This window comes from Salmo trutta, chromosome 15 (assembly GCF_901001165.1).
Source record: "Salmo trutta chromosome 15, fSalTru1.1, whole genome shotgun sequence".
Taxonomy (NCBI): domain Eukaryota; kingdom Metazoa; phylum Chordata; class Actinopteri; order Salmoniformes; family Salmonidae; genus Salmo; species Salmo trutta.
The window spans coordinates 21,249,132-21,274,385 of NC_042971.1; the positions used below are offsets into that span (position 1 = coordinate 21,249,132).

Consider the following 25,254-nt stretch of genomic DNA (forward strand, 5'->3'; position numbering starts at 1 on the left):
CTGCCCTGAATGACAGGTCGCCACTGTAAAAATGTTATATACAGCATCCTATGTACAATGCATTCGGAAAGTCTTCAGACTCCTTTACTTTTTCCACATTTTGTAACGTTACAGCCTTATTCTAAAATTGATTACATTGTTTTTTTACCCTCATCAATCTACACACAATACCCCATAATGACAAAGAAAAAACAGGTTTAGACATTTTTGCAAGTTTAAATTTCACATTTACATAAGTATTCAGTACTTTGGCAGTGATTACAGCCTTGAGTCTTCTTGGGTATGACACTACAAGCTTGGCACACCTGTATTTGGGGAATTTCTCCCATTCTTCTCTACATATCCTCTCAAGCTCTGTCAGGTTGGATGGGGAGCATCGCTGCACAGCTATTTTCAGGTCTCTCCAGAGATGTTTGATCAGGTTCAAGTCGAGATCTGGCTTGGCCACTCAAGGACATTCAGAGACTTGTCCCAAAGCCACTCCTGCGTTGTCTTGGCTGTGTGCTTAGGGTTGTTGTCCTGTTGGAAGGTGAACCTTCATCCCAGTCTGAGGCCTTGAGCGCTTTGGAGCAGGTTTTCATCAAGGATCTCTCTGTACTTTGCCCGTTCATCTTTCCCTCGATCCTGAATAGTCTCCCAGTCCCTGCCGCTGAAAAACATCCCACAGCATGATGCTGCCACCACCATGATTCACCGTAGGGATGGTGCCAGGTTTCCTCCAAACGTAACGCTTGGCATTCAGGCCAAAGAGTTCAATCTTGATTTCATCCGTCCAGAGAATCTTTGCTTCTCATGGTCTGAGAGTCCTTTAGGTGCCTTTTGGCAAAATCCAAGCGGCCTATCATGTGTCTTTTACTGTGGAGTGGCTTCCGTCTGGCTACTCTACCATAAAGGCCTGAATGGTGGAGTGCTGCAGAGATGGTCGTCCTTCTGGAAGGTTCTTCAATCTCCACAGAGGAACTCTGGAGCTCTGTCAGAGTGATCATCAGGTTCTGGGTCACCCCGCTGACCAAGGCCCTTCTTCCCCGATTGCTCAGTTTGGCCAGGCGGCCAGCTCTTGGAAGAGTCTTTGTGGTTCCAAAGAATGATGGAGGCCACTGTGTTCTTGGGGACCTTCCATGCTGTAAATATGTTTTGGTACCCTTCCCCAGATCTGTGCCTCGACACAATCCGTTCTCGGAGCTCCACGGACAATTTCTTCGACTTCAAGGCTTGGTTTTTGCTCTGACATGCATGATCAACTGTGGGACCTTATATAGACAGGTTTGTGCCTTTCCATATCATGTCCAATCAACTGAATTCAGCACAGGTGGACTCCAAGTTGTAGAATCATCTCAAGGATGATCAATGGAAACAGGATGAACCTGGCTCAATTTTTTGTCTCATAGCAAAGGGTCTGAATACTTATGTAAATAAGGTCTTTATGGGGTTTTTTTATTACATTTTCCCAAAAATTCTAAAAACCTGTTTTCACTTTGTTGTTATAGGGTGTTGTGTGTAAATTGATGAGGACATTTTTTTATTTAATCCATTTTAGAAAAAGGCTGTAACGTAACACAATGTGGAAATAGGGATGGGGTCTGAATACTTTCCGAATGCACTGTACTTTTAAGTGGATATTATAAAGGTTCATTTTTTTCAAATAAAACAATGGGTAATTTGTGTTGCAGTTGTGTGTAGGTTCGATTCCCACGGGGGGCCAGTACAAAAAAAACAATTTATGAAATGTATGCATTCACTACTGTAAGTCGCTCTGGATAAGAGTGTCTGCTAAATGACTAAAATGTAAATGTAAATGTATGTACCTTTTTGTGTAAAAACAAACATAACAGTCTATGTCTGGGTGGCAAATGTTTTTTTCAACATGGCCCTTGCACTGACTGAGTTGGACACCCCTGATCTATTTAAAAATATATATATATATTTAACCAGGTGTAACAATTTAGCTTCCGTCCCAACCTGGGCTTGAACCAGGGACCCTCTGCACATAGACAACAGGCACCCTCAAAGCATCGTTACCCATCGCGCCACAAAAGCCACGGCCCTTGCAGAGCAAGGGGAACAACTACTTCAGGTCGCAGAGCGAGTGATGTCACCCAATTGAAACGCTATTAGCGTGCACCACCGCTAACTAACTAGCCATTTCACATCGGTTACACAGGCAAGTAAGTTAAGAACAAATTCTTATTTACAATGACGGCCTACCCCGGCCAACCCTAACAACACTGGGCTAATTGTGCGCCACCCTATGGGACTCCCAATCACGCCAGGGTCTGTAGTGACCCCTTCAGCACTGAGATGCAGTGCCTTAGACCACAGCGCCACTAGGAAACCCAGTATCTTTAACTGAATGTAAACAAAAGACCCCCCCACCAGTGAAGTCTCATTGACACCAGCATAGTCTTATATTGAGATATATCAATTCATTTACATTTCACAGATCCATGGGTGTAAGACCTCTGGGCTACTCTATTTGTTTGTCTTCATCGATCCTCTCTGGCACTTATCACAGTTCTTATGGGATAGGATAAAGTAATCCTTCTAACCCCCCCCCCCCCTTTAAAAGATTAGATGCACTATTGTAAAGTGGTTGTTCTACTGGATATTATAGGTGAATGCACCAATTTGTAAGTCGCTCTGGATAAGAGCGTCTGCTAAATGACTTAAATGTAAATGTAAATGTTATGCTCTGATGACACCCCCTGCTGTTCACTTTACACCATAGCAAGCTCAAGTGGCCATGACAAGTTCAACGAAGAGTGGCCAATAGTGACAAAACCAAACATTTTCACTGTAGAAATGTAGAAAGCAAAGAAACAACATATCCGGCTCAGCAAATTTGTGTACATGAGTCAGCAGGGTGGTATTCACCATAGCAAAGCATTTTATAATGGAAAATGTAAATGAGCATTTCTTGTTTAGTTCCCAATGAATTTGACACAGTACTTTGTGTGCACTTAGTAGCCTCGCCTATAAGGGGCTTAGATTCGGATTTTGTAGGTTGTGGTGCTTTTTAATGATAACTCTATTGTAAACGGTTCCATTTCCATGATGTGCTGTCTCGCAACCTGGAGTGGTACAATTCAATTCCATTACACCCCACCCTCATGCTAACTCCTGCAGATACTCTGCACAGGAGTGTGTTTGGCTGTGTCAGTGCTTGTCTGTGTTTTAACATGCTTCAAGTGCCCTGCCTACTGTAGGCATTGACAGGCTCTTCCCATTTGTGGTAGTTCGTGAGTGAGGCCTGAGAGGGGACACCATTATAAACTATCCCAGATACCATCTGGCCTAGCTCAAAACCCACTTTATCAACTTTGACAAACGTCTTTACTTTTTCATTAGGCTTAATACAAACATCCATTGGGATCTATTGTACTGTTCAATGCTACTGTCAAACATTTTAAGGCTCTATGGTAAAGATGCCATTTGGTTGAACCACTCATTCCCCCCTGTTCCTCTCAATGCTCACCTCAACCTTCATAAATCCTTCATATGCCCGACCACACCTCAGCAATTGTGCTACGATGACTCTCTTTAAACTGTGTGTTAATTCACTAAACATGAGCTATACTCACTCGTTCTCCACAACTCCAAGTGGCGGGTTTCAAACCGACAAGACCAGAGGAGGAGTAAAATAACAGTGGCTGTGGTGGGTTGCTATTGGAAACCCCCTGAAAAATGAATCTTTCATAACTCTCACCTCGGTGAGTCGAGTCTGCATTAGCATCCCAGAGCTGATTCCCACTCCATGGCAGTGTGAGTGGGAGCCTACGTGGGCGGCCGTTGGGCTTCGAGCGGCCCGAGTGCAAGTCTACACAGGAGGGTTCAACGTCAAGAAGAGCAACATAAAAATATCTGATGTGTGGCTCCACGCTGTATGGCTGGGGCTGCTGTGTCTTTGCTATCTCAGTACCTGAGGTTGAGGGTTCAAATTGAAATGGGAAAACTGGCTACATGTGCTATAGTTAGTAATGAGGATATTTGAATGAATATGTTGTGCTGCTTAGTCTGTGGCCATACACTACAGTGTCTATTTCGTGGAGGGGGATTCAGTTCAGAAAAGGAAACAGTTGAGGCAATCACCAGCAAACTGTTCTTATCCTCGAGAATGAGCAAAGAAACGGTTGCAAAGCTAGGTCACAATTTGTACAGCCAAGCACCTCTTGACTGAGATGGCAACCCCAAAAGAAATGGCAATAAAATACACAGCAACTTGGCTTTTTTTGACATCTATCAACCACCAACTCCAACAACTACATAGCAACCAATAGCACCGCAATGATCTGTCTCACTTAACAGTTGCTGATGTGGCTAACGTATGAATCCTGTATCGGTAGTGTGCTTCTGCCTTTGCCCTTTTAGCTGGCGTTAAATATAACTGAGGTAGCTACTGTCAGGAGAGAAAACAGGACAAGATAATTACCACACGCTCCAGTTTCCCTTGTCCTCCTTTACCATTGTGATTTGTGCATAGTAATTAAAACATGAGAGCTGCTGGTATAAAGTTGCACACAGTGTGCATTAGCTTAGGGAATGTGCAAGGTGTTTGGGAGTGGGTCTTAAAACTGCTGTTCTCATGTACATCAGCGGAGGTTGCTGAGGGGAGGATGTGTGTTTGATGAATTTGATACCGTTCCACCTATTCTGCACCAGCCATTACCATGAGCCCGTCTTCCCCAATTAAAGGTGCCACCAACCTCCTGTGATGTACGTACAGTATGTGTGTGTTTGGGGAGGGGGGGGGGGCGTCTATATGTATGTGTGAGAGAGAGAGACAGGAGAAAATAGAGATAAAGAGAGACAGTGAGAAAAAAAGGGTGGGCGGGCGTACATACCTTTGTTGCAGCAGGAGCTATATCCTCCTAAAAGCTTTCCAAACAGATGAATCCCAACATGCAGTGTAAAGGTGTTCTGATGTGTTATTCTGCAAGACTGAACATAGCGAGTGCATTTCACTGTACACATTTTTAACCAGCAACAGTTCTGCATGGGAGACAAATTTGCTAGATTTAAAAGATTTATTAGCCACAACACAAGGAAAGAAATCAAGCTGTTTAGGGCCTAAGGCAAGAACAAGGTAACAAACTTGCTTCAATCGTTATTCCTCTATTTATTTGTTTTTCACAGCAATCAAACCAGCCAAACACCACACAGACTTTCACACTTGTCCGTTTTTACTGAGCCATGTAGATACTTTACTTTTAATATATATATATATATCAGGGACAATCAAAGAAACAAAGTCAAGAAAAAAGTACAAAGAAAATGGTGCCATTGGGTCATCCCCCCCATAAATAACGAAACATTAACATAAATCAATATGTCACATACTGAGCAGTTCTATCAATTCTACTTCAATCAATTTCACTTTATTAGAGTGACACAAAACACACAAAGAAATGTACCTTTCTATTGTAAAATGTATATGATTATATAGCCAGTTAAGTGAGCACAAACATTTCCCAAATCAACTGTCCACGTTGCCATTACACTTGCTCTGGAAGGAGCAAAGTCCCACTTCATCCTTCAAATCCATCAAAACATACTTTTCACTTGAGTGCACTTGTTTTGTTTACAAAAAAAAAATAATGGCGTGAAATATTATTTTGGGTCACAGACATTTACCCTGATACTAGTGGAGGAAGGGGAGTGTGTTTGTGAACAAGAGAGTGTGTGTGAGTGTGTGTGTGTTAGTGAGAAGGAGAGAGTTCACTGATCAGGTACACCAAACCTACATCTAGTTAGTTCTATTTGTGTGGTACGGTGACATTTTTTCTCTTCATGAATACAGGTTATTGCAGTAGCGTGTGTGTTTCTGCCAGGATCCGTGACCTCACAGTACAGGAACCTCTCTCTCTCCTCTACTTCTGCTCCCGTCGCTTCTGAAAAGTATGCACACACACACACACACACACACACACACACACACACACACACACACACACACACACACACACACACACACACACACACACACGGCATCACAGGGTGTAATGGCAGGATATGAATGGGTCAAACTCATCAAACTCATAATGATGGCGATCTAAAAGACAGCTTTTAAAAGGTTCACTTGATGATGAGAGCAGATTACCACCAGGACTTTAGCAACAAAATAAAGAAACAAACAAAAGAAACAAACAAACAAAAGAAAGACAGACAGAAAGCTAGAAACAATGCTAGAAACAAAAAAAAGAAAGCTTTTTTGAACATGAATGACACAGGTCAATCCTAGATGCGCACCTTTAAATCTGTATTGCTAAAAGTTATGAGGAGAGGACGTTATGACACCAAAAGTGTAGGATGTCCAAAGAAAATATATTCTAAATATCCACTCTATTATACCTAACCATCATGGTGTCTTATCAAATGTTATGAAGTAAATAATATTATGAAAAACTGTCAGACATGATGCTATAACTTAAATTATAGAAAATATTGTATGTGCAAAACTCCTCGTCGTCTTCAAATATACAGTATGTGACTGGTGTGAGCGTTCATTACTCAGTGGAGATCTTGCACTCTCATGACATTAACTGGATTCCATCTGTATTATTGCCTAGCAACATGCAATTAAGTCTGCATCGCTCAGAAAGCTTTTTCCCCATCTGAGGATTGGGTGATAGGAGGCTGGCTGGGTTACTGATTCCTTGTGGAACACACGCAGTAGATTTGGCAGAGGGTAGCTTGGGGAGAAGAATGAAGTGGGCAGCTTTGGAAAAACAATCCACTACAGTCAGGACGGCGGTGTTGCCATCAGACAGGGGGAGACCCGGGGTTCGGCTGGGAACACTGCGCCTCACAAACCTGCTTCCCTATTCCCCTGCCGTTGCCAGGCACGAGGTGGGAAGGATGGTCTCAGGTTCCGGGGTTGTACCCGTAGGGCTATAGCGCCGTGACAGCGCATCCGGCTTGACATTCTTGGATCCCGGCTGGTATGAGAGGGAGAAGTTGAACCGGGTGAACAGCAGGGCCCACTTAGCTTGCGTGGAATTGAGGTTCGTCCACACAATGAACGGATGTTTCGCCCCATCCAGCCAGTGCCTTCACTCCTCCAATGCCATCTTCACCACAAGAAGCTCACGATTCCCCACATCATATTTCCTCTCTGTGGTGTTGAGGCAGTGGGAGAAGAAGGCACAGGGATGTAACTTGAGGTCCAGGGCAGATCGCCGGGACAGGACAGCCCCCACTCTGAAATCCGAAGCATCGTCCTCCACCACGAACTGGCGGGACGGGTCAGGATGAACCAAGATGGGAGCTGTGGTGAAGCGGTGTTTGAGATCCTGTAATGCCCGGTCAGCAGCTGGGGACCACGTGAACAGAACCTTGGGAGAGGTGAGTGCAGACAGGGGGGAAGCCAGGGTGCTTAGCCGCGGATAAAGCGGTGATAAAAGTTGGCGAATCCCAGGCACGTTGCAGCTGTACTCTGGATGTAGGCTGGGGCCAATCCACCACCACTCTCACCTTCCCGGGATCCAGCTGTACACTCCTTGCAGCTATGTTGTAACAAAGAAAGGGATGATGGAGTGATGGAATTTGCACTTCTCTGCTTTTACAAAAAGCTGGTTCTCCAGGAGGCATTAGAGAACCTGTCAGACGTGGAGCACGTGTTCTTGGATGGAGTGGGAGAAGACGAGGATGTCATTGAGGTAGACGAAGACGAACCGGTTCAACATGTCACGGAAAACATTATTAACCAGAGCCTGGAACACAGCAGGGGCATTGGTAAAACCAAATGGCATGACCAGATACTCGTAGTGACCACTGGCCATGTTGAAGGCAGTCTTCCACTCGTCATCTTCCCGTATCGGCACAAGGTGGTAGGCATTCCGTAGGTCCAGCTTGGAGAACACGGTGACCACCTGGAGCAGCTCGAAGACCGAGGAGATGAGAGGTAGTGGGTAGCGGTTCTTCACCGTGTTGTCATTGAGACCCCGGTAGTCAATGCACGGGTGTAGGGTTTTGTCCTTCTTTTTCACAAAGAACCCGTCGCTGGCGGGGGAGGCAGACGGACAGATGAACCCTGCAGCTAGGGGGTCCTCAATGTAGGTCTCCAAAGCCTCGTTCTCCGGACCCGACAGAGTACATTCATCCCCGGGGCGGAGTGGTACCTCTGAGAAAGTCAATTCAGCAGTCATATGGTCGGTGCGGCGGTAGCGAAGTGGCCTGGGCCTTACTGAACACCTCCCGGAGGTCCTGGTACAACGCGGGAATGGCAGAGAGGTCTGAGCAACTTCTGAGCCCCCAGGAAGACATCCTGTGGCAGGCTGCGCTGACTTCATGCAATGGGCATGGCAGAACGGGCTCCAGCCCATGATGGCACCAGCAGACCAGTCAATGAGGGGATTGTGTTGCAGGAGGCAGGAGAATCCCAATACCACGGGAACCTGAGGAGACTTAATGTGCAGGAATAGCATCATCTCACTGTGGTTCCCTGACACACATATGTTGATGGGGGTGGTATTGTGGGTGACCCGGTCTATAGAGCGCCCGTCCAGTGCTCTAACGCCCATGGGAATGGAGAGGGGCTGAGTGGGGATGTCCAGCTCGGAAGTCGGGGTAGCATCCATAAAGCTCTCATCGGCCCCAGTCAATGATTATCCAGAGATATTTCAACTCCCCCACAGCAAAATGGCATGAAAAGGGGTGTGAGTAAGGGGAGAGGAAAAGTTCTCTGTATGGCCTACCAGAGTACTAACTCCTACAGGTGAGCCTGGTCTTTTAGTGGACAGGTGGAGACGAAATGACCAGTAGTCCCGCAATACAGGCAACTCTTAGTGTGAAGCCTGTATAGCCGTTCAGCTGGAAACAACCTAGCTCTGCCTAGTTTCATAGGCTCAGGAAGAGGTGAATCGGCAGTCTTTGGAGACTCTCGGGGGAACTATGGTAGCCTTGGGTTCTCTCGGCAACGGAGCCATCGGGGACTTCCAGGATGCCTCGGAGGTGAGGTGGAATTCTTGGACGGGCGAGTGAAATCCAATCTCCTTCCTTCGTTCACGTAGTCGCCCATCGATTCGAATGGTCAAGGCGATGAGTGAGTTGAGATCTGTTGGTAGTTCCCGGGCTGCAAGCTCGTCCTTTACTTCTTCCGATACTCCGTGCAGGAACATGTTGAACAGCGCTTCCGGGTTCCAGCTGCCAAAAGGCAGAAATCCACCGCATAGTCTGCCACACTGCAGGAGTCAAGTCGAAGCAACTTCCGGACAGCCTCTCTCCCAGACAATGGAGCCTCGAAAACATTCTTTACCTCTACCACGAACTCCTCCAGACTGAAGCATACGGCCGACTGTTGTTCCCATACTGCCATAGCCCAGGCGAGAGCCCTCCTGGACATCAGCGTGATGAGGTACGCCATCTTAAAGTGGTCCAACGGGAAGGAGGAGGGCTGCAGCTCAATGATGAGGGAACACTGAGCGAGAAACGCCCTACAGGTGCCTGACTCTCAATCGAAGCGTTCCAGGGGAGGTAAGCGGGGTTCCCGGGAAACCGGGGTGACCGGGGAGGCGGCGCTTCTAGCAGCCAGGTTACTGAGGGGTTGGGAGGTTACTGTTGTGGTAGGCTGCCTAAAAGACAAACCACGGAATTGCTCCAGCAATGTGTTCAATGCTTGGTCATGGTGTTTGGCCAAGGTCTGGAACCCTTCCGTAAAACCACGAAGCAACTCCTCGTGCCTTCCAATGGTGGCTCCTTGGGAGGAGATGACGTTGCAGAGCTGGTCCGAATCTGCTGGGTCAGTCATGGCCAATTCGTACTATCACATTTCAGGTAAGACCCAGATGCAGACAGTATCGAAGTAACAAAAGTTTATTACCAGTACAGGGGCAGGCAAACAACAGTTCAAGGGCAGGCAGAGGTCAGTAATCCAGATAGGGTGCAAAAGGTCCAGAATGGCAGGCAGTCTCAGGGTCAGAGCAGGCAGTGGTCAATAATCCAGGTGGTGTGGCAAGGTGTAGAACGGCAGGCAGGTTCAGGATCAGGGCAGGCAGAATTGTCAAAACTGGGAAAAACTAGAAAACAGGAACTAGAACAGACAGGAGCAAGGGGAAAACCACTGGTAGGTTTCACGAAACAAAATGAACTGGCAACAGACAAACACAGAACACAGGTATAAATACACTGAGGGTAATGGGGAAGATGGGTGACACCTGGAGGGGGTGGAGACAAGCACAAAGACAGAAACATATCAGAGTGTGACTGGTATGTGCCTGTATTGATGATGTGTGTTATGATCCCATGTACCGTGTTGTAATTTGGAAGCTATATCCTAGGCATGTTAGTGCAGTAAATTGAGATGAGTGATTTACAACAGTCAGAATGACAACCTCATTAAAATTACAACTGAACAGAGGTATGCTTAGATAACCGATGCAGAAAAATAGACATATATAATGATTATGGCTCTAGATTGCAGGAAAAAGCAGTTTCACATACTTTGTGCCCCCTCTAAAATAATGGGTGCATGACACCCCTTTACTTAACACTGTTGAGAGTATCACACTAGTACAAGTAATAGTAATAGAAAGAGTAAGAATAATGCTTAGAGTAATAGTAGCTAACATGGCCATGGCCATTGTGTATAAATGTTGCAATTTTTGGTACTGACACTGCACTATGATTCAATACATGACCAAAAGCATGTGGACACCTGCTCATTGAATATCTCATTCAAAAATGATGGGCATTAATATGGAGTTGGTCCCCCTATTGCTGCTATAACAGCCTCCACTCTTCTGGGAAGGCTTTCCACTGTATGTTGGAACATTGCTGCGGGGATTTGCTTCCATTCAGCCACAAGAGCAGTAGTGAGGTTGTGCACTGATGTTGGCTTATCAGGCCTGGCTCGCAGTCGGCGTTTCAATTCATCCCAAAGTTGTTCAATGATGTTGAGGTCAGGGCTCTGTGAAGGCCATTCAAGTTCTTCCGGACCAATCTCGACAAACCATTTCTGTATGGACCTCACTTTGTACACGGGGGTGTTGTCATGCTGAAACAAGAAAGGGCCTTTCCCAAACTACTGCCACAAAGTTGGAAGCACAGAATTGTCTAGAATGCATTGTACGCTGTAGCGTTAATATTTCCCATCACTGGAAATAAGGGGCCTAGTCCAAAGCATGAAAAACAGCCCCAGACATCAAACTTGTCATTGTCATTATGAAAAGGTATAAACACAAACACTACAGGCTACATGACATCACCAGCCTGGTGGTCCAAAATACCATAACTAGTGTATTTTAACACCAATAAATCCAGCCATTTAAAAATGAATTTAGTATACAGTATGTCAATCTAGCAAACCAGGCAACTAAAAACAACTTTTTAAACAATGTTTTGGTTCATTTCTAGCTTGTTAGCAAGCTAGCTAATGTTAAGTTAGATGGCTAGCCAGTTCAAATAATTACCGTATCATATAGCTGACAACTTCTTCACTTTAGCTCATTTGTCTTCATTATTACAGGAAAATAAACTCACAACAAGATCATTATTTACAAGTTAATGGCAAGCAAATTACAGAATATATCTTACAGTTGTGAGTGTTATTAAATAAAAGCGGGGCATTATACCGGAGAATTTTAGAATGTGGACACTGTCTCGTTGGCCTAACGTTATATCCTAACTTGACTTTGGTGCAGGTCATGTGCTTCACATTACCATTTCTGGTAAACACATACTATATAAAATAAAATCAAAGTTGATTTGTCGAATGCACAAGATACAGAAGGTGTAGTGAAATTGTTACTGGCATAGTAGAGTCTTTTGTTTAGACATATAGCTACCTAGCTAAACAATGAACCATAATCCCAACTCATAATGTTACTACCCTGCATGAATCTGCAGGTAACTAACCAACCAGCTTCAATGTTTGCTAGCTAGCTAACTTTAGGCTATAACTAGCAATGCAAACGGCTCTGAGATATGAATAATATTACTACACAGATCATGCAAGTAACGTTAGCTAGCGAGCCAGCCAGCTAGCATTAGCTAGCTACCTAACAGTACGCTTTAACTTGAAATGCAAACGACTTTCGGACAAAATTAGAAACGTATAATATCTGAAAATGTAGTTAGCTAGACTATCTTACCCATATACATGGATGGATGCTTCTCCCTCTTTGTCACAGATGCCATGGTTGCCCTTAGTTTGAAGATGTAATTCGGAGATAGGTGTTTTATACAACAGTCTTCTGTGCGTTCTCTTTTCAACTCCCTCTGCATATTTGCAATCAAACGCCTGAATTTTCTCCAACTCCTTAGGTATCATACTCTAATTCCACTGGGCATTCCAATTTTTTCAAAACTCGGTCCTCCAGAAAGTGGAGAACAACACTTTTGCAGCGTTAGAAAGGATTACCTACACATACTGACCAACTCATGTTATAGACAGAAGCGTGCTACATGGCAGACCAATCCAAACTCATCTCTCGCCATGTCCAGCCCATCCATTATCTCAGCCAACCATGGCTAGCAAGAAGGTTCGTGTATTTTTCCGTGGCTAAACAATCTAGGCTCGTAATTTAACAATTTTATTCATATTTACAGATGGCATACAAGTTTGTTATTAAGGCACATGAACGTTCACACGTTCCAGAGGGCATTTCTGCCAAAAAACACATTTTGATTAGACATAAAAGTGCCTGATTCAGAGGAGTTGGGTTAAATGCGGAAGACACATTTCAGTTGAATGCATTCAGTTGTACAACTGACTAGGTATCCCCCTTTCCCTTTCTCTCTTGTGAAGTAGTGACGTGTGACATACGCCTAGTATCCTAAGTCACAATTTTGATACTGAATGATTAAGGACTATTTTCTCTACCACCTAAATTCTTAGAACAAAAGTAAATACACACCTAAACCACAGAAGCTCCATTCCTTATAAGAACAACCGTTGAGCCAAAATTGATGCTCAATACACCCTCAGTTTCCCTCCTAAGACCAAAGTTCTTAACCTTATCCCTCTCTCTTACAGCTATTGTGCTGTCTTTCGACAACTTGTACTACACCCATATACATTTCTGTCAACATTGATGGAAATTACAGTTTTTATTTCTGATTCTGATTAGGGTTACAAAATCCTGATAACTTTCCCAGAATTCCCAGGGTTTCCATAATATTCAGTTAATTCTGGGAAAGTTACCAGCATTTTCCCAAACTAATTCTGCTAAAGCTTTCACCTCCTCCCTGGGTTTGTCTTCCTTCATTTTCTTGCGAGTCATGTGACCACGGAAGCTGGCCTGGATCTTGGCAGCAGCCTTGTTGGCCTCGGGGTCATCCAAGGGGATGTCCATGATGTCCTCCTCGTGGGTCTTGGGACACCCGTCCTAAGAGGGACAAACAACACAGTTGGGGTCAGTTCCACTTCAACTCAGTCAATTCAGTAAACTGAAATTCCAATTCAATGTTTTTTCTCATTTAAACAACAAGGCCAATATCAGCTGTTCTCATCCCATTCACTGATCGACTGTTGTACAATTTGAAAGCCAGCCTGGGTGCCAGTCTGTCTCTGCTTTAGACAACTTGTTGCTGTCAAGCCATAAAATGGAAGGCAACGTGTAATTCTGAATAGAGTAACAGATTCTCAGGCAATAAAAAAGCTAGTTGTCTATACAGTTGTGGCAAAATACACTGCTAAAAAAATAAAGGGAACACTTAAACAACACAATGTAACTCCAAGTCAATCACACTTCTGTGAAATCAAACTGTCCACTTAGGAAGCAACACTGATTGACAATAAATTTCACATGCTGTTGTGCAAATGGAATAGACAACAGGTGGAAATTATAGGCAATAAGCAAGACACCCCCAATAAAGGAGTGGTTCTGCAGGTGGTGACCACAGACCACTTCTCAGTTCCTATGCTTCCTGGCTGATGTTTTGGTCACTTTTGAATGCTGGCGGTGCTTTCACTCTAGTGGTAGCATAAGACAGAGTCTACAACCCACACAAGTGGCTCAGGTAGTGCAGCTCATCCAGGATGGCACATCAATGCGAGCTGTGGCAAGAAGGTTTGCTGTGTCTGTCAGCGTAGTGTCCAGAGCATGGAGGCGCTACCAGGAGACAGGCCAGTACATCAGGAGACGTGGAGGAAGCCGTAGGAGGGCAACAACCCAGCAGCAGGACCGCTACCTCCGCCTTTGTGCAAGGAGGAACAGGAGGAGCACTGCCAGAGCCCTGCAAAATGACCTCCAGCAGGCCACAAATGTGCATGTGTCTGCTCAAACGGTCAGAAACAGACTCCATGAGGGTGGTATGAGGGCCCGACGTCCACAGGTGGGGGTTGTGCTTACAGCCCAACACCGTGCAGGACGTTTGGCATTTGCCAGAGAACACCAAGATTGGCAAATTCGCCACTGGCGCCCTGTGCTCTTCACAGATGAAAGCAGGTTCACACTGAGCACATGTGACAGACGTGACAGAGTCTGGAGACGCCGTGGAGAACGTTCTGCTGCCTGCAACATCCTCCAGCATGACCGGTTTGGCGGTGGGTCAGTCATGGTGTGGGGTGGCATTTCTTTGGGGGGCCGCACAGCCCTCCATGTGCTTGCCAGTGGTAGCCTGACTGCCATTAGGTACCGAGATGAGATCCTCAGACCCCTTGTGAGACAATATGCTGGTGCGGTTGGCCCTGGGTTCCTCCTAATGCAAGACAATGCTAGACCTCATGTGGCTGGAGTGTGTCAGCAGTTCCTGCAAGAGGAAGGCATTGATGCTATGGACTGGCCCGCCCGTTCCCCAGACCTGAATCCAATTGAGCACATCTGGGACATCATGTCTCGCTCCATCCACCAACGCCACGTTGCACCACAGACTGTCCAGGAGTTGGCGGATGCTTTAGTCCAGGTCTAGGAGGAGATCCCTCAGGAGACCATCCGCCACCGCATCAGGAGCATGCCCAGGCATTGTAGGGAGGTCATACAGGCACGTGGAGGCCACACACACAACTGAGCCTCATTTTGACTTGTTTTAAGGACATTACATCAAAGTTGGATCAGCCTGTAGTGTCCAGACCTCCATGGGTTGATAAATTGGATTTCCATTGATTATTTTTGTGTGATTTTGTTGTCAGCACATTCAACTATGTAAAGAAAATGTATTTAATAAGATTATTTCTTTCATTCAGATCTAGGATGTGTTATTTTAGTGTTCCCTTTATTTTTTTGAGCAGTGTATATTCATACTGTTGCACTTTTCTTAATAAGTAATTCCCCATTTCTTCTCAAATAAGTTGAAATCAAAAACCAAAAAACGCTTTTGGTCACCACACCTTGTTATTGCATTTTCAACATTGCAGAACCTATTTTACAAATAAGAAGTTTATTCCAAAACATGATATCCACAAATGTTTCACATATTTCCATCAGAACTGATTGCTTATGGGTACCTTAATATGTGTGTAAAATATGACTGTTCTCAGATGTTTAATTCAATGATTTTAGATGTTTATGAAAATATGTTTTTTTTGCAAAGCGCTATATTTATATACATTGTTTTGCTAGAATGGAATGTTCGTATCCTGTATATTTGACTGATATGTGGTTGTCTCACCTAGCTATCTTAAGATGAAGGTACTTACTGTAAATCGCTCTGGATAAGAGCATCTGCTAAATGATTAAAATGTCAAATGTAAATGTTTTACATACAGATCTCATATTACTATTGATGACACAAATGTATCATTTGCACAGTTCTTTACACATTTTTTTTGTTATTTATTACAATTGACTGCGTAAAACCTAGCAATACTAGGTGAGGCGGATATATAGCATTTAGCAAAAAAATATGATTATTTGTCTCTCTGAAATGAAACCATCAAGTGATAGATTTTAAACAAATACATGTCTGTCATTGAACAATCACATGCCATGATTAAATAGTGAAAAAACACACCAATCTCTTTCATAACTTTTTTAAACAACAAAAGCGAATTTACAAACATTTCTGAAAATGGATATATAGCGTTTTAGAATTTAAAAACTTCTTAGGGATAGGCGTCCCATCAATGGGACAGTTGTAAATCATGCTGCACCGTGTGTCACAATCGCAGATTTTAGAGAAACAACACATGTCGGTAAATATAAGTGTCTTATATCGGCTGATAGCTTAAATTCTTGTTAATATAACTGCACTGTCCAATTTACAGTAGCTATTACTGCGAAAAAATGCCACACTATTGTTTGAGGAGAGCTCCTAACAACAAAAACTTTTTTCACCGCGATAGGTTTGATAAATTCACCTCTGAAGGTGAAATGTGTCACGACTTCCGCCGAAGTCGGTCCCTCTCCTTGTTCGGTTGGCGTTCGGCGGTCGACGTCACCGGCCTTCTAGCCATCGCCAATCCACTTTTCATTTTCCATTTGTTTTGTCTTTGTCTTACACACCTGGTTTCAATTCACCAATTACTTGTTCATTATTTAACCCTCTGTTCCCCCATGTTTGTTTGTGAGTAATTGTTTGTATGTAATACGGTCAGTTATGTGGGCTCGCTTTATTGTATTATATTTGTCAATCTTTGAGTAAATTACGTTTATTTGCTGTCCTGCGCCTGACTCCTCTACACAAGCTACACACAGACCACATTACAAAATGTGTACTTACTTACATTCTGAAATCTTGCTCTGATTTATCATCCAAAGGGTCCCAGAGATAACATGAAGTGTCATTTTGTTAGATAAAATCCCTTTTCATATCCTAAAAATGTCCATATAGCATGCACAGTCGATTTTGTATTTCCACTCGTTCAATTTGCAAAGAAAGGAAGCTAACCCTAAACGTTGTTTCAACCATTCAAATCACATTCGTATTTATTAATTTATTCAGAGATCCTAGAACGTAACCAGACTTCACTATATTATTAGGAGTATAGTATATGCTATAAGACACCAAATTTGGTTAGAGAGCGACGCCTTCATGGCACGCCGATGACGCGGGCGGTCTTCACTTGATTGACTGTAACTTTGTCGAATAAGCACCAATCGGGGTCAAACAAAGCTAGCTAGATAGCCAATGAGCTTGGCTTTATGGGAGCATCTGTCACAAAATGTTGCTGTTAACCTTGCATATCCTTGCTTCAGGGCCTGAGCTACAGACAGTTAGATTCGGGTATGTCATTTTAGGGGAAAATTGAAAAAAAGGGGGCTATCCCTAAATAAACTCTTCATAAAGACAAATTATTGACTCCCCGGAACGAGTACTTGGTTGCACAGCCAACGGCCAAGATAACAAACGCTTCTTGTAACCATCAATACGCTTGCTGGACCTTTCTACTGGCAATTTGGCCAACTTTTTAGTAGCAAACTGCTCTGATTCTTCAATGTTTTGAGGGGTGCCCTCCACCAACTGCTGTTTTCAGATCGCGCCATAGGTTTTGGATGTAATTCAGATCTGGACTCTTCGCTGGTCACTCCAGAACAGTCCAACATCTAGTCTCGAACCATTCCTGGGTGCTTTTTTATGTGTGTTTGGGGTCATTGTCCTGTTGGAATACCCACAACCTTCAATTCAGATGCATCTTGTGGGCAACCCCACAGCATTATCAACGCTCCTCCATCTTTGATTGTAGGGAGGGTGTTCTTTTCATTTTCATTTGGTCGTCACTAAACACAGCGCTGATATGTATTGCCAAAGAGTTGTAATTTTGTTCCATTGGTCCACAGAACATTTTCCCCAGGATTTAGGCTTGTTTAGGTGGGTTCATGAGAAGTTCAATCACGCTTTCTTGTGTCTTCTTCAGCAGTGGGGTCTTCCTCACAGCAACCTTCCTCGGGGGCGGCAGGTAGCCTAGTGGTTAGAGCGTTGGGCCAGTAACTGAAAGGTTGCTGGATTGAATCCCCGAGCTGACAAGGTAAAAATCTGTCATTCTGCCCCTGAACAAGGCAGTTAACCCACTGTTCACCTGTAGGCTGTCATTGTAAATAAGAATATGTTCTTAACTGACTTGCCTAGTTAAATAAATAAAATTCCTGTGTTTACCAATGACCAAATTAAGCATTGAAAGAAAAGAGGGGTTGCTTTGCTGTCTCTGGTACTGGGGGCCTTGAATGTGTGCAAGACATCATGAAATAAGCAGATTGTCAAGGTGTTTTAGAGTGCAATGTTCAATCCAGTGTCCAAAAACTCTGTAGAATGTCGTGGGTCTTCCAGCAGGACAACCCCAAACAAAGATCAAAAGCACCCTGGAATGGTTTATGATGAAATGCTGGAGTGGACAGCGAAGAGTCCATATCTGAATGATATCCATAATCTATGGCGAGAGCTGAAAACAGAAGTTGGTGGAGGGCACCTCTCAAACATTGAAGAATTAGAGAAGTTTGCTGCTGAAGAGTGGGACAAAATGCCAGTAGAAAGGTGCAGCAAGCTCATTGATGGCTAGAAAAAGTATTTGTTGGCAGTTATCTTTGCCAAAGGCTGTGCATCCAAGTAGCTAGCTCCAGGGTACCAATAATTTGGTCCATGCCATTTGTCTTTATGTTCTAAGTTACAATTGTAAATTTAAGTTTACAAAAATCAAATTGGTTCTGCAATGTTGAAAATCCAATAACAAGGTGTAGAGACAAACATTTTTTTTGAATTCCAGCTTATTTTAGAAGAAATAGGGAATTATTTAAGTACAGTGCAAGGGTGCCAATATATTTGGCCGCAACTGTATCTGCCTAGGGCAGCTGTAACTTACTGTAGTAATCTATAAAGACAGCAGATAAACGTTTAAGTTACTATCTAGCTCTGATAAGATGGTTTGATGATGGTTCCATTTATCGAAAGTTTGAATATGTATGATCTGCATGAAGGAGAGTTGGGCAAGAAGTACGGCTATGAGTCAAGAGGACCAAATATTCTACTCCATGTAATGAGGTATAATTTCCAAACACTTTGATACAAATGAAAGTGGCACACAAATGGTGCTCAGAATTTACTTAAAATAGAAAAGAAAATAGAAAAGACATCAGAATGACAAGGGCTAGAACATAGTTTTGGTATTATCAGGAATCAAGGTGAAACCCAAGTGCAGACTCTGTGAAGTAACAATGTTTATTTTAACCACAGGGGAAGGCAAACGACAGATCAAGGCAAGCAGGAGTCAATAATCCAGAGCAGAGGCCAAGGTACAGGACTGCAGGCAGGCTCAGGTCAGGCAGAGGTTGGTAATCCAGAGGTGGAGCAAAGGTACAGGACGGCAGGCAGGCTCAGGGTCAGAGACAGGCAGTGGTCAGACAGGCGGGTACAGGGTCAGGACAGGCAAAAGTCAAAAACCAGGAGGATGAGAAAAAGAGAGACTAGGGAAAAACAGGAGCTGAGACAAAATGCTGGTAGGCTTGAACAAACAAGACGAACTGGCAACAGAAACAGAAAACACAAGTATAAATACACAGGGGATAATGGGGAAGACGGGCAACATGGAAGGGGGTGGAGACAAGCATAAGGACAGGTGAAACAGATCAGGGCGTGACAGTAACCCACCCCTCTAGGGACACCACCTGGTGTCCTACCTGGGCGCATACCTGGTTGAGCGGGGTGCCGGCGCTGGAACTCAGTGATGAGGGCTGGGTCCAGGATGTCCCTAGTGGAGACCCAGCACCTCTCCTCCAGGCCATAACCCTCCCAGTCAACCAGGTACTGGAATCCCCTGCCCCGAGGTCGAACCTTCAGGAGGCGTCTCACCATGTACGCCGGGCTGCTGTCGATGAGACGAGGGAGAGGGGTGGGCCTGGAAACAGGAGACTAGGGGCAGTCAGTCATGATTTTAACTCTAGACACAGAAAAGGTAGGAAAAATACAGAGGGTACGGGGCAACAGAGGACGAAAAGCAGAGGGGCTAATGATCTTGGAGCGGGGGGGAAAAGGTCTCGGCTTCTGGGCCAGTAGCCGTGGCACTGTAGCGGCGTGCCAGCACCTCAGGCTTGACCTTCTTGGATACCGGTCAGTGCTGTGGAAGCGAAGTGGCCTGGGCCTTACTGAACCCCTCCTGGAGGTCTTGCTACTCTGCGGAGCAATTTCCAAGCCCCCAGGACAGGCAGAGCTGACTTCAGGTAATGAGTGTGGCAGGATGGGCTCCAGCCCACGTGGCACCAGTAGCACAGTCAATGGAGGGATTGTGTCGCTGGAGCCAAGAGAATCCCAATACCACGGGAACCTGCGGAGACTCAACCAGCAGGAATTGGATCGTCTCGCTGTGGTTCCCCAACACTTGTAGGTTGACAGGGGAGGTCTGGTGGGTGACCCAGCCTATAGAGTGCCCGTCCAGCGCTCTAACACCCATGGGAATGAAGAGGGGTTGAGTGGGGATGCCCAGCTCGGACGCCAGGGTAACGTCCATGAGACTCACATCGGCCCCAGAGTCAATGAGTACCTGGAGAGACTTGGACTGGTCACCCCACAGCAGGGTGGCATGAAGAGGGGGGCAAGTAAGGGGAGAATAACAATTATCTTTAAGACCCACCATAGTACTCACTCCAACGAATGAGCTGGGTCTCTTGAAGGTACAGGTAGACACATAATGACCGACAGTACCACTATACAGACAACTCTGGGTGGTCAGTCTGTGTACGCATTCAACTGGAGGCAGCCTAGCCCTGCCGAGCTGCATCGGCTCGGGAAGAGGCAACTCGGCAGTTTTCGGAGGATCTTGGAGGAACTCGGGTAGCCTCGGATCCTCTCGGGGACTTCCAGAGTTCATCAGATGTAATGTGGGATCCTTGAGTGAGTGAGCGAGTGAGTGAGTGAGTGACTCCTATGTTCCCGTAACCGTCCATCGATCCGGATGGAGACAAGCACAAGGACAGGTGAAACAGATCAGGGCGTGACAGGTATAGTATAACAGTAGATAGGCTATCACATATACCTGCTTATCAACTTGTAGTGATCATTCGGGACACGTAAATATAATGTAATCGATATTAATAACCTATACCCTAAAAGATATATAAAAAAGGAAATACTAATATGTAAATATATCATTCCATACAAATAACATACAGTGACATGAAACACTGTACCGTCATATCATTGCGTAGAGGATAAACAGACTGTCTCATAGAGTACATTGTTCAACTCTAAGGAATATGCTTAGGAACAGAATCCCTCATGCTTTGTTTATAAGCACACAAGCCTCCTGTGCTCTGTCTGTGCCTCTCCACCCAGGTCCTATGGGGTCTTCAGTTTCCATCAGCACGTCTATTTCCTCTTGGCTGTTAGGGGATGGCTACGTCCCAAATGGCATCATATTCCCTATATAGTGCACTACTTTGACCAGAGCCCTGGTCAAAAGTAGTGCACAATATAGGGAATAGGGTGCCATTTTGGACACAGATGATGTTTCAGTGTCAGGGAATCAGAGGCCAGAAGACTTCCTCGTACAATGCGGCTTGCTTGACATGAAGGTAGTTCAGTGAAATGAAATGAAAGCAACATCCTCGGGTGAGTTTCATGTACTATAACTAAGCCGAGGAAACCAAGGGTTTGTTAGACACGAAGTGTGGCCTAAACTATCTGACTTTTACAGAGGCAAATCGGTAGACCACTCTAAATCAAATCAAATGTATTTATATAGCCCTTCTTACATCAGCTGATATCACAAAGTGCTGTACAGAAACCCAGCCTAAAACCCCAAACAACAAGCAATGCGGGTGTAGAAGCCCACTCTAGTGGGTAATGTTTCCTTTTCTTGATATTGGCCTCTAACACTTTACTTAAAGACAAATTATATAATGAATTATGGTGCATTAATAATGCATAAGGCATTATGCATTATTGACATAAGCACATATGACCCCTTATGTCTTAGCATTATTTCACAATAATCCTGAATAATCAGCCATATTGAGTAAGGCATAGCATGTGACTGCGTAATTAAACATGATAAGGGCTCATACATACTGTCACATCCTGGCCAGTATAAGGTTAATTGTTTTTGTAGTTTGGTCAGGGCATGGCAGAGGGTATTCGTTTTATGTGGTTCGGGGTGGAGTGTTTTGGTGAAGGGTCATTTGGTTTAAGTAGTCCGGGGTTTTTGGGCACTGTTTGGTTTTCAGTTATTCTATGTCTAGTCTGGCAACTCGGGACAGTCTGGGCAGTCTGGCAACTCGGGACAGTCTGGGCAGTCTGGCAACTCGGGACAGTCTGGGCAGTCTGGCAACTCGGGACAGTCTGGGCAGTCTGGCAACTCGGGACAGTCTGGGCAGTCTGTCCCGAGCTGCCAGACTGCCCAGACTGTCCCGAGTTGCCAGACTGCCCAGACTGTCCCGAGTTGCCAGACTAGAGTTAATTCAATTATCTGGTCACATAACCAAACCAAAGACAAAAGAGGGATTTGACTAGTGGTTATAACTGAAATATATCGGTGGCAGTTACATTTGCCAAGAACCATTGTTCATTGTTCACTTAACAAACACATTTCTTAGAGTATACTATAAATGGAAACAAGAGATTAAAGAGGGCATATTTAAGCTGAGTGTCACCCCAGCTCTTTTCAATATTTCGATAGAATGCTCTCGGGCGGAAACACAACAAATGATGTACTCTAGCTAAAAAAATCCAAGCTCTGTCAATATATACACTTTTAATGTAATTATCAATCATTGTCCAAGTCATCTCTGACAATATGGATCTTCAAACTATACAGGTCAAATGACTGGTAAGAGTTAGTATGCAAATTACCATCTGTCTACTCAGTCACAAGCACACGGTAGCAAGTCTTCAAATTATACACAGATAATTGCTGTTTCTCGAAAACTCGAAAGTCTAGGGTCCTCCCACAAACAGACAACCTTCAAGCCCACGCAGTTCAGCAAGGATGAGTTTTGTAGCGTACCAACTGGTGCTATCCATACCAGATTTTTTTGTTGTTGCAAGAAATCCTCCAACCCTACTGAATATATTTATCTCCCTTTGCCTAAGTCCCAATAGAATAAGTTGCTTATTTTGGATTGTTTTTGAAGATCTCATATTCTAAAATGATTCACAGAGTACAATTCAGTGAGTACAACGTGGTCTCAGGGCAATTCGTATTATTCTGTACGTAAATCTGTGACACCCCATTTAGTGTGATGTACGTTATGTTATATTATAAATGGAATAGCGAACGTACAATATCCAAATTATAGGACATATAGTGTCTTACGTCTTATTCGGTTATACAATAGCATACGAATTGGATGTTGTTCCTTCTTAAACATCTTGGAAGAAGTATTGTATTACACATCTTTTTCTGAGACCAGGTTGCTTGTTGCGGGTAACAACAAATAACATTTTAACTTAGTCAGAATAATTGAGTCAGAATCATTATACAATGATAATAAGACATTATAAGGTGTGATACATGCTTATGACAAGTCTTACGCTGCATTATAACACAGTTAAACATCATATCTGCATTATCGCACAAACCAGTCATTGGAGTAAGCTTGGATTTTCATGAGTGATTTGCATGCGCCTGTGCTTATTATACTAAAGCTCAATAAGCTACCCACAAGGTATTTTCCCCTATCAAATGTTGTCACTTCTCATCCTATCTTTCCAATAATTATCAAGCAAATGAACATTGGATTGAAAATGACATACAGCTGAAAACACAGTTGACTAAAACAGTACAAAAACAGAATGTAAAATAAATACATCTGAGTAGTTAAACAGGTCTCTCAACAGTTCTATGCACATTTGATATGAAAATAATCACATAATGCCAGTCTGAGCCTGCAGCTGCTCTCCCACCTTCATGATTAGCAGGCTAACCCAGCCAATAACTACAATGTCTCATCATTGTTTCTAAATGGATCCACATTTGTGGTGCAATTTTGCGTTGTCACAGGTCAGCTTTTGTTTTGGAGTGCAAAAATGCACCGACTTTGGAACGCCAATTTTCTTGGACTAAACTGTGCCTGGATGCCTGAATGTTGTTTTATCAGATTTATTTAGGCCTACTATATCAATTATTTCAACTTGTCTCCCGTTATTTTCATTATGAAATACATCTAACAAAGTATTCTAAAACATAAGAAATAAAGTTCAACATTTTAAATGCTTGCACTTCATAATTTTTACAAAATAGCCTAGATCGATACTTACATTTAGACATTCCATTGCGAGAGAATGGAAAACAGAATGGTTGATATTTATGAACAATCCCCGTCTCCGTTCGTGCGCTTCTCTCCCGTGCCTCTTATACTCCTGTATGGCAGTACCTGTGTGAGGCTAGCCACAATAGTAAAATTTGCGGTTCGCCATCAAAATAAAAGTCCCCTAATGAAAGTGATTCAAATGGATACATTAGCTTACGCACATTCATTCTCCAATCAGCTGCTAGCTGTGCAGGAACGACCTCTGGCGTTATCCTTGCTCTGCCCTATGATCACAAAACAAAACATTACAAAAGTGTAAGAAAAAGTTGTGGTTATGAGTAATTAAAAGCATTGATGGGAATATCACATATGAACAGAAAATATCTATTGTAGAATGAATTTTCCCTCATAATAATACATACTGATTGTTTTTCCCCTCATCAATCAACACACAATACCTAATAATGACAAAGCATTTACAGGATTTTAGAAATGATTTGCTAATTTCTTAAAAGTAAAAAACTGAAATATAACACTTATATTTTTTTGTTGAAGCACCTTTGGCAGCGATTACAGTCTCGAGTCTTCTTGGGTATGTCACTACAAGCTTGAAACACCTGTATTTGAGTTTCTCATTCTTCTCTGCAGATCTTCTCAAGATCTGTCAGGTTGGATGGTGAGCATCGCTGCACAGCTATTTTCAAGGTTCTCCAGAGATGTTCGATCGGTTTCAAGTCTGGGCTCTGGCTTGGCCACTCAAGGACATTCAGAGACTTGTCTCGAAGCCACTCCTGTGTTGTCTTGGCTGTGTGATTAGTGTCGTTGTCATGTTGGAAGTGGAACATTCGCCCCAGTCTGTCAGGTGCGTCGTAAAAAGTGGACCAAAACGCAGCGGGTGCGAGCTCATCTTCTTCTTTTATTTTAATAAACATGAACACTTAACAAAAATAACAAACAACGACAAAAAACAGACCTGTAAGGCTACACAGCTATACATGGAACAACTACCCACAACACCCATGGAAAAACACCCCTACTAAATAGGACCTTCAATTAGAGGCAACAAGGAACAGCTGCCTCCAATTGAAGGTAAACCCAATAAACTAAACATAGAAATAGAACAACTAGAACAAACATAGAAATATATTAATATAGAACATACCCCCCCAAAAAAACACACAAAACAAACACACCCCTGCCACGTCCT

At 43.8% G+C, this 25,254-nt stretch overlaps 1 protein-coding gene across 1 annotated transcript; it reads right to left on the minus strand.

Moving 5' to 3' along the window:
* Window positions 1-5,089: 5,089 nt before the first annotated feature.
* Window positions 5,090-24,172, minus strand: nrgna (neurogranin (protein kinase C substrate, RC3) a). The gene is made up of 3 exons (XM_029690654.1): window positions 24,055-24,172; window positions 13,173-13,319; window positions 5,090-5,885 (listed from the first exon to the last, which is right to left on the minus strand). Exons 1-3 carry the CDS (start codon window positions 24,067-24,069, stop codon window positions 5,865-5,867), a joined length of 183 nt encoding a protein of 60 aa, XP_029546514.1. The 5' UTR covers window positions 24,070-24,172; the 3' UTR covers window positions 5,090-5,864.
* Window positions 24,173-25,254: the final 1,082 nt, after the last annotated feature.

What these genes read in the sequence shown, in the direction of transcription:
- nrgna (XM_029690654.1), bottom strand. An exon ending in AAGACAAACCCAGGGAGGAG is followed by an intron (nt 5,886 to 13,172) that starts GTGAAAGCTTTA and finishes CATACTTTTCAG; the next exon opens with AAGCGACGGGAGCAGAAGTA.